We start from the raw sequence: 10,328 nt of genomic DNA on the forward strand, positions 1-10,328 counted from the left end.
ACACAGAACCTGTTAGTTCTTGTATCAAATTAGTAACTTAATTTAGTTTGACTAACATTTCATTTGCATTTAATTTGTTAAGCGTTAATATTTTAAATCGCTTAAAAAAATATTTATCATTTTATTTTGATTATGATAAAAACAATCTCTTTTTTCTAACAATCGTGTATTTTTTTAATATATCTATACTTTCAACATTCATATCTATTACTTTAAGTATATTAATTATGTATCCATCTGTATGACTTTTTGTATACATACATATATAATCTATTTATATACTGATGATTGCATAAAAGCATGGAACAATTTGTTTATGAATAAAATGTTATAAGAAGATTGTTAAGTTTCAACTGATATAATCTATTTATCTATATATTTATCAAATCTATTTATCTATATATTTATCAAATCTATCTTAAATTTTCTAGCTTTATCTATCTATCTAAGGCATTTAAATGCAGTTTAGTTAAAATGTCTGAAACCCGGTTTTTTTATTTCCTGTATGACTAGACACAGAACTATAGTGATGTAGTGTTACAATTAGGGCTGGCCACATTCAGGCTTTATCCTAGCCGTTCATTAACAGATGGTTTAAATACTTTTCAGTTGGTTTAAACACTTTTTAGGTTGTCCTTTGTTCTTTTTGTCTTGTCTTTCTCAAAAGTTATGGTCATTTATCATTTGTGGTGGAAATTAGAAGATTTATTTATTTTCCATGAATTTTTTTCTCTCAAATAGTTACTTTTGTTTTTTAATGATTTCTTAACTAATGTGTTTTGTCCTTCATTAGCGTAATCTTCTGTACATTTTCAAAAACCTGCCGTTTTTTTTACAAAATCTTTTCCAGCTCTAGGTGCAAAACATAGTCGATCTAATGTTGACCTAATTATCAATTATCTTTTTTTTCAAGTTTCCAGGGGACAAAAACATATAATAGACATTTTTCCAATAAATCATTATGACATTATGATGCAGATCTAATTATAGCAAAATACAAGGAATAGAATAATTTATTTTTTCAATTCGTCGAAACAAATCGAAAGATGTTGTTTAGAATAATGTTCAGAATAGTATGGCTGGGCAGTGGGCATGTAACTACTTTTCTCAATCAATGTTTTAACAGCAAATTAAATTATGGTAAAGAGATAGGCCCCTTCAATCAAATCATGTTTAATGTCCAAAATATTTTTGTTGGGACAAATATATTAATTTGCTAAATATCCCCACTTAGTCCACTGCCCAGCCATTTATGTAGCTGATGTATATTCATACATGGAGCTCTCAGAATTTTCTTTCTTTATATGATTTGTAGATTAAGTTGTCTCGCTTCCAAGCTTCGTCATGTCTGACTCTGACTCTGAGGAACCCGTCTCTGTCAACTGTCTTGAAGGAATCCATAATCAGTTTTGAAAAGTATTAAATTATAAAAAAAATCCAAAAACCTCGTTTTAACATTTTCTTGCATTAATGGGTGCTTTCCTGGTTAATTAACAACCTGTTTAGAATCCTGAATCATTAGAAAAAAATGTCCAGATTTAGAATATTTTAATGACACTATCATTATGTTTGTCGACTGTGAGTTAATGATTATTGGACTAAAGGTTTCTTATTTCGCAATGAACCATTGCGGGGCAGTATGGTTTCTATTCGCTCAGAGCGCAAAAGAGGTAAAAGCATTGTTGTTTGTTTATGTTGGTTTTCGATTTGCATGATTTCTACAGCAGTTGTTCAGTTTATGTTGTGGTATTTAAGGAATTAATTTAGAAAAGAAGCACCCTTGAATTAAAATTTGAAGTCGTTATTTTTTTGTCTTACAGAAGCTCTATTGGTTGAAAATAAAATCCTGCATTGAGAGCTTGAAAATTTGGCATCTAACAATTTATAGAGAATATTAATATTCTAGTTATAATAGCATTAAGGAATCCTTTTATCTCTGATTTGGGACTTAACTAATAATATCATTGTTTTTGTATAGAATTGATAAGGATGTGAAAAATATTAATCCAAATATATATTTTTCATCAAGTTATTTTTGAATTCTCTAAACCCTCTCTTGAAACTCTCTGCCAATGAGGGAATAGTTAAAGAAGAAAGTAACAGTCTATAACTTTTATATAAAAAATCCCACATTTCCATTGACTTCTCCTGTTTTTTTTTACCTTCCCCCTTTTCATTTTTTTGATGAATATTAAAAAGAAAAAAAATAATTTTTCCAAGTTTTAATACAAATTGTTTGTAATAAATTTCTTATCTTCTTTATGTTTACCTAGTGAAAGATAAAGATTATTGTCGGTCCTATTTTCAGTTAAAGAACTAGACTGTTTGTATTTGATTATGAATTTTCTATGAAACAAGTTAGTCTTCTTTTTCCCAGCTGATGGATACTGTGACTAATTTAAAGTGTAGATTTCTAATGTTGATTATCATACATAAGTCTTTACAGATTTATATGAAATTAAAGCTCTTAAAAAACCTAAGATATTGATGACTATTATGTCACTATTATTATCTTGTGGTCAGTAACTTCGCACTTGTGGTTTAGAAATAGATTTTCAATCAGTTGTCCTTTCTTGGTTTCAGAGAAGTGAAAATAATGTCTGCTAGAAACAGTAGAGATTTTAACAATCTTGCGCCAAGGTTTATTAGACTTTATTGATTATTTTCTAGTTGTTCTATGCTTTCAATTTAAGTAGCTTTAGCAAAACTTTTATGTTAAGGCCATGGAGACCTTTCCAATCTGAGTCTGCTCCTGAATCATTGGTTGTTAGAAGGTTTTCAAATGCTAGTCTGAAGACAGCAGAACTAGTTGTTCATACTACAAATTCTGAAAACAGGAATCACAATGATGAGTCTGACGTCAGTAAATTGAACAGGAACACTCCTACTCCCCTGGTAAGACAATCTGTAAAGTCTGCACTGTTGCCCGTGGGTCAGTACCATACAGCAAAGAGACCAGAACGCAGTTCATCAGAATCTAGCATTAATGAGTTTGTGGAAAGTCTATCAGAATCCTTTATTTCTGATCAGCATAACATTTGTTCTAATGTTAACCACATTCCAGAAAAATCATCTCAATTATTAAAATCAGATGAATTTGAAAAATTATCTGGTTCTTTGATTGAGAATGAAAGAAAAGAGCAGGACAATAAAGAAGATTCTGTGGAAAATGTTGGTGATTTTGACCAATCCATTAATTCCAAACCAAATGAGATCTCCGCATCAACAGTTCATACAGAAATTAAATCCTCCTCATCTACACAGTCACACAATGATTCATATTCATCTGAGGAAGGAGGAGATGAAAATGTGCAATACAGTTCTAGATGGGCAGAAGAAATTGATGATACAGTGCACAAGTCACTGTCATTTATTTCATCAGAAGATACTGATGGTTTAGGAAAGGCATATATTAAAACCTTACTCTTCAACGTTTTTTGAAAACCTTAAAAATTTTAACTAATAATATAGTTCATGTAAAATTAAATATTTGATGCCATATTTAGCCAAAGAAGTACTTGAGGAAGTAGTTAAGGTGTCAAGGAGAAAGGTTGAGCAAATTGTTGATGTTAAGATTAGGAGATCGATGCGGAAATCTCTTATTGATTGTATTGAGGTACATTAAGATTTTGTAAAATTCAAATTTTTAGAAAACATTTTTTCACTTGCTATGTTGAGTTAGGGTGAAGAGGCCCTGAAAGAGATCACCTCTGTTGACATTCCTCAAATTGGCTCTGTACAAGATGTTACGGATGGAAATGTTTTCTCTGAAGTAGTTGAATCGGACGATGAATCTTTAGAGGATAATTATAAACCTCCTGAGCTGCCTCTAACTCTTTCTCCTGCTGAACTGAGTAAACAATTGGAACACAGATTGTTTGCAGAAGCAGAGTTTTCAAAAGAATGTCCAGATTGTGAAAATATCAAAAGCTTTGAAAAACATCAATCCATTGGAGAACCCTCAGAAGTTTCCCAAGAGGAAACCCAGAAAGTCCCAGATGAAGGACTAGAACTTCCATATTTAAAAAAAGAGGAACCTTTAAATTTCACACAGGTCAAAACATCCATTGTAGAAGAGGAAGTCTCAGAACAATCAAAGCTTGAAAATGGTAAAAACATCAGTCTTGTACATGATAGAGGTGGTTTTTATGGAGCTTCCGGTGTTGTTAAGCTTTTGGATAATAGAGCATCTAATTTTTCTTTTGGGCGGATGCTTAGTCTTAGCACTGGTGCTCAAATGGTGATAGGTAAATTCACTCCCAATTATCAGTTTCTTAGACTAATCTAATTGTATTAAAAATTTGATCATTGCTTGTTCTTACTTGACAAGTTATTGATCAATGTAATACACAAAGTATCATTAACATATATTTTTCACTATACTTTTCATCTGTCAAGAGCTAGTTACCAAAATATCTGTCAGAAAAAAAGTTTGTCACTTCGAACTATAGGTTATTTAAAATTATACTACACCCACATCTGATGTGCTGTTATATTTAGATACTAGTCATATAGCAAATAGTGCTAATAAATTAATAAACAAAATAAACTATTTGCTAAGCCAATTTATATTTTCCAATATGTTTCTTCAACATTTTTTTCATTTATAACCTACTTCTATTTACTTTTATTTTGCAGTATCTTCTTTAAACTCCACTACTTTATTATGTATAGAACACTTCAATAAATGATATGGGCACAATCTACTTGGACTGAACAATGCATTCTATTGATGATTTCGGTTAATGCTGTTTTTGTAAATTTTGTACTCATTCAGTTGCATGAAGGTTGTAACATTCTCATTTGTTTCCTTTAAACTTTTATTTCTCATAGTTTGATGTAAGGTACATACCCAACACTATTTTCCCAAGGGGAAACTTTCCCAGGATATTTTCCTATTTGGCAACTTCCCAAGTCTATCCCATCTGCAGCATTTGGCGCCCTAGCCTGTTCTAGCTGCAGCACTGTGCCTGCTAGCCCATCCTAGCTGTAGTACCCGGCCCCATTTGCTGCCTGAGGTGCCTCAGAAGACCTAACTTGGGAAATTGTCTCATGGGAAGTTGCCTTTTGGAAAATGCCTTTGGAAAATGTTTTTGGAAAAATGCCTTTGGAAAAATGCTTTTGGGAAAGTACCTGTTTGACTGACATGTCTTGTGACTTGTTATTCAACATTTGAAATATCTATTTAGAAGCGTTCTCCCAGTCCAAGTCACTAAAGGACAATCTAGAAATACTGAAGAAAGGAACAACTCTCTATAAAATTAGAGATAAGGGATTAAGAGGGATCAACTTGTACAAAAGGTAAGAACAAAGATTTTGTTTTTCAAGTCTTTACTCTACAGTTCTAAGTTGCTCAAATCAATATGGTAAAATTTGCATTTATAACATTTGGTTTTCATGGAAAGACACCCTCAAGCAAAACTATAAAGATATCCTTTAATTTTCTATCTGAGAAATGAGCATTTTCATTTGCCGTTTATATATACTTTGACATAATACGTAAATTTATTTTGTAATTGACAGAATTTAGTTCTTTTCTGGATAGATATTCCTCATAAATAAGAAAAACATTGCAGTTTTGTGCATTGGTTTGTAACCTTTGGAGGTTCACTTAAAAATATGTCAACAGTCCCTTTATATATATTTTTAAGGACATACTGGCTGGACATGGAGAACCTGTTGCTAAGGTTTACTCCTCACAAGGAGAATTCAAAGATCCCAGGCTGCAGCTCTGTCGAAGGTATCTTTATGTAAAGAAAAACTAAATTTATTTGAATTTAAAGTTTTTTTAAAGAAATTTTTTAAAATCTTTATTAAATTTGTTAAATTCTTGAAGTTTAAGTTAACAAAATATAAATCTATTCTGTATTTACCTAGGGGTACAAATTTTTGAAGAATTTTTTTTGTGTCAAATATGAAATTTGGACATGGGATGGGGGGGGGGTATCTTTAAAAAGAAAATATTTACCCTGTGTTGTTATGCAAATTTTTTGTAAATCTAAAATGTTAAGTTTAAAATGATGTTTTTTAAGTTTTATCAATTATTACTATTTTTCCCATAAAAAAATCTTCTTGTTTTTTTCATGCAGTCATTGGTGAAAGGTATAAATCAAGTAAGCATAGTTTTTTTGTTGGGTACTTCCAAATTTCGAACAATGCCCTCCTAAAAAAGGTTTCTTGTGGGTAGGGTTGCAACTTGCATATCAGAATTTTATTGCGCGGTATTGAAATCGAATTGCTTGGAATTTTGCTCATATTTTTAAAAGTAAGGTTATGTTTGAATTTAGATAACAAATACAGGGTGTCCCACAAAACATGACAGTTGGTAAATAGTTCAGAATGTTTTCTTCCAGAATTTTTAAGTTGTGTAATAGAAAAAAAGTTGTGTAATAAAAATTGTATATAGGAGTCCTATAATAGTAAAATTAATTTCAAAGTAAAATATATTTGAGCAAAAGATTTGTTTAACAAAATAAACTGCAAACAGCCTTTAATATCTAATACAGTTTATGAAAGACGACATTTAAAACTATTTACCAACTTTCATGTTTCATGGGACACCCTGTAGCTAATGTAAATCACAGGTGGGTAATATTTTTAACATATACTTCTAACTAGATTCGTTGAGAAATCCCATCTCAACCTGATAAAGCTGTTTAAATAATAATGATACCATATTATACCCTTGTATTCCCTGAAACTTATACAGATTTTTGCCAAATCATGTTTTGTGTCATTAAACAATTATATTCCAAGAGTTTCAGATCGTCATTACAATCTCATCCTTTGTGGATAACCTTTTGTATATATATATACCTTCACAGTGTTTAAAGGTGGCTGAGTTGAGGCGTTTTAATCTAATTCGGTAGAGCCAGTCTTATTAAGTTGGCGCTTAGTCGGATAGAATTGATCATGGTTTGTCTGATACAGAATCATGTCAAGCCAACTCTTAAAATTCTTCAAATTTAACCAAAATGCCTGAAAGGGACAATTAGCATAATTTCAAGTGACCCTTAATGCAAATATAGCAATGCCGATTTGTAACGATATCCTTGGAACATTGATGTTTTTAAGAATGAGGAAGATAATATTGTTTCTCTGACTTGCAAAGTGTTTAATTTAAATAATTTCTTCAATGCAAAAATTACTTGTGCATATCTTGCTTACAAGAAATAAACATGAAATAAGCAAGTCGTTTTGGCAGAGAACCCGCAAATGAAAATAATCCAATTAAAGAAACAAAAACATGGATATTCTAGTTCATACTTGATAAAACAAAGCTTTTAAGAGTACCGTTGTAAATCGAGCATTGCCATAGTTGTATTGAGGCTTACCATCCCTTAAAGTAGAGATATTTTATTTTTCAGGGGGGTCTTACTACAACTTGAAGGATATAAGTGAAGTAAGAACAGAGTACAGTACAGATATCTTCAATAAGATCAGTAATAAAACAGCTCATCCAAAGTAAGAATTTTTAAATATTTATATTTTGTAATTTTTGAAGAAAAAAATTGATAATCCATGTTTTGTACTGTTGTTATTATTTTCTCATCTTGGACTAACTTTTATCTTAATTACAATTTTACAATAAAAATATTTCTTGACACCTCCAATTGTTTTTGTTAACGAACAAAATTTTACATGAAAGATCAGATAAATGAAAAAACTATTGTTATTCGACACGAACAAGAAAAATGTGATTTTGATTGTTAATGAAAACAAATGAAATAGATGACAAATTAATGATAATTTTTAGAACGAACAAAACTGTTTTTTGAATAATTGAAAAATCAACAAAATGGGTCGATCACAAAGAATGAACAATGATATGAAAAAAGTAAAATGCGCCAATCTCTACTGATAAGTTCCCAAATTTTTCGGCTCATCCTTATTTGGACACACTGAATCTCACTTGTATTGAAATTCGACAAGAGACAAGATTTTATGTAGAGCGAGTCATATATATGATTGAACTGGGTAGACAAGAACTGAGTTGAACTATTTAGACACGGTTCAGCTTTTTCTCGTTATTTATTAAATCTGGTTCTTGTTCAAAAATCAACAGTCTATAAAATATACATCATACATACTAATTAAGAAATCCTATTCTTTTCATTTCAATAAGAAGAAGTACAAATGTACCATATTTAGAGTTTTAATTTTCACAAGGGTCTAGCCACAACAGATCCGAGCCCACATCTGAAGTTCCTTATTATAAACTCTAGAATTCTTTTCTCTTTTAGTCTAACAGATAGAGCCACAATTACAAGTTGAAATAGAAGTGTTGACCTATAGTCAAATAAATAATGGACAATAACGAGCTATTCACAACTTTATTGAAATAAAACAAAGAAAGTAAAAAAAGTTTATAAATAGTTTTCTATAGAGGAATAGAAAATGGTTAGACAGAAATTAGGATTATTCATTTGGAAACTAACATGGAACAGCTGGAACTTCATGTTGACTGCACACAGGTTCTCGGCATCTTAACAGCAGTTTCACTCCATCTAGGCTTTGGTATCAGGGGTGATTCGGGTTACTAGTTACTTATGGCTTGTACCCTGACATTTTGTTGGCTTGGACATTAGCAGCATTCGCTGAAAGGGCTGGGATCTGTGGCTTATTCATGAAGGAATTGGGCGACCCTTTAAGGCTGGAGGTGTTTACAGCACAACATATCTATTCCAACTGAAGTGATGACTGATGCCCCCTCTCCAGTAGGCGGAGGAAGGTGGGGGGGGGGGTACGAACATGTATCCCACATTTATCCGTCTTGAAAATAGTACGCGGTCCACTGCGCATCACCAGCTTTCTCAAGCTTCATAAAGGATCGTCTTCAAAGATGAATTTGTTTAACAAGCAGATGGGCGGAAAGTGCACTAAAAGCCTATTTCATTTAAATATTGGCATGCCCGATTAACAACGGAAACTTTTAAACACCATTAAAGTAACATTCTGGAAGATATCTTGGTGTCCTTATTACTTTTACAGTCCTTGTAAAAACCTCTTAAAAACGATGCTAAATCTCCATTTCACCTAATGGGTTGAATTTCAAGCTACTGATAAACAATCTATTTGCAATAACATAAAATTCACTTTCGATTGCTTAAATGTCGTCTTTTAATTCTACAGGACCTGACTTAACGGTGTTATGTACTTTCCCAAACGCATTTTCCTAAGGGTAACTACCCAATTGATGATTTTTCATGCGGCTACATCCCAAAGTTTAGCAATTAGGCCTTCTGAGTTCTGCGGCGCTATAGGCATGTGAACAAAGGCTGCGACTAGGATGAGCAAGGGGGCCGAGTGCTACGGCTAGAACATGCTAGGGGGTTGAGCGCTGTGGCTATGACAGACTTGCGAAGTTGCCATTTGGGAAAATACCCTTGGGAAGTGCCGCTTTGAAAAATGCCTTTGGGAAAGTACATACCATCGACTTAAGCTATCCGAAAGTGAGTATAACATCTTTACTCTCTAGGTATCCAAAAATGAGAATAACCGACTGTACTCTCTAGGTATCGAAAAGTGAGTATAACAACTGCTTTCTCCTTGATTTTTGTCCCAGAATCAAACCTTCATGAATTAGACTTGGTAGCTGATGATCAGGTAAAAAAACAGGGGAATCCACCGCCTGAATGGGAGGTTAACACCCCTGAAAGGAATCAACACCGCCTCCCTTAACAGGAACCTCCCCCTCCCCCTTGATGGAATGCACTTTGTACTTCCCCCTTCCTGAATGGGAGGAACCCCCCCCCCATAATGGAGGGTACACTGACCCCTTCCTCCCATCCCCTCTGTTCACTTCTCAAGTCGCATTAGAAATAATTTGAAAAATTGCTTTCACATCAGGAAAATCAGGAAAGCATTTAGAAATTATGCTTATGACCCCAAGGAAGTGTTTGACCGGTGAAAATGTTTTATTCCAAATATTTTTAATTCTACCAATAAATCGAAAAATCTGAGAATTTTTTATTTTCTTTTATTTAAAATGTGCTAAGAAGAAATGTTACAAATACATCAGCAAGACAAACTAAGATTACGAAAACTGAAATAAGTTCGCTTCAGGAGCGGACATAAGGATTCTGTAGGGGGGGGTAAATATTTTTAATTTTTGTTTACCCCCCCCTAGAAAAATATCATGATGTATATCAAATTATTGGTTTTAATTGGGGTTGATTTGCATTTTCCACTCATTTCTGGGATTTACAAACTCAATCTAATAAAGGCTTCATTACATACCTTTCAGCTTTCACCTTGTTTTATACCCTTCATTATAGTCATTCATTTTACATTAACTACAAAGATCTGTAAAAAAACTGAATTTATTT

At 32.5% G+C, this 10,328-nt stretch overlaps 1 protein-coding gene across 3 annotated transcripts in view; it reads left to right on the forward strand.

Annotated features, from left to right (window-relative positions):
* Positions 1-10,328, forward strand: part of LOC111711865 (1-phosphatidylinositol 4,5-bisphosphate phosphodiesterase eta-2) — a 28,544-nt gene that overhangs the window by 659 nt on the left and 17,557 nt on the right. The window contains exons 1-8 of one of the 3 annotated variants that reach the window (XM_023486323.1): positions 2,537-2,640; positions 2,721-3,400; positions 3,507-3,616; positions 3,683-4,247; positions 5,190-5,301; positions 5,652-5,740; positions 7,368-7,464; positions 9,516-9,606. In XM_023486323.1, the coding sequence (XP_023342091.1) occupies positions 2,597-2,640; positions 2,721-3,400; positions 3,507-3,616; positions 3,683-4,247; positions 5,190-5,301; positions 5,652-5,740; positions 7,368-7,464; positions 9,516-9,606 (1,788 nt within the window). In that variant the 5' untranslated portion in view covers positions 2,537-2,596. Of the gene's footprint in view, positions 1-1,315; positions 1,394-1,604; positions 1,671-2,536; positions 2,641-2,720; positions 3,401-3,506; positions 3,617-3,682; positions 4,248-5,189; positions 5,302-5,651; positions 5,741-7,367; positions 7,465-9,515; positions 9,607-10,328 lie in introns of those variants that run through there. The other 2 variants (XM_023486324.1, XM_023486325.1) reach the window with 2 other exon arrangements.

Source organism: Eurytemora carolleeae, unplaced genomic scaffold (assembly GCF_000591075.1).
Source record: "Eurytemora carolleeae unplaced genomic scaffold, Eaff_2.0 scaffold722, whole genome shotgun sequence".
NCBI lineage: Eukaryota > Metazoa > Arthropoda > Copepoda > Calanoida > Temoridae > Eurytemora > Eurytemora carolleeae.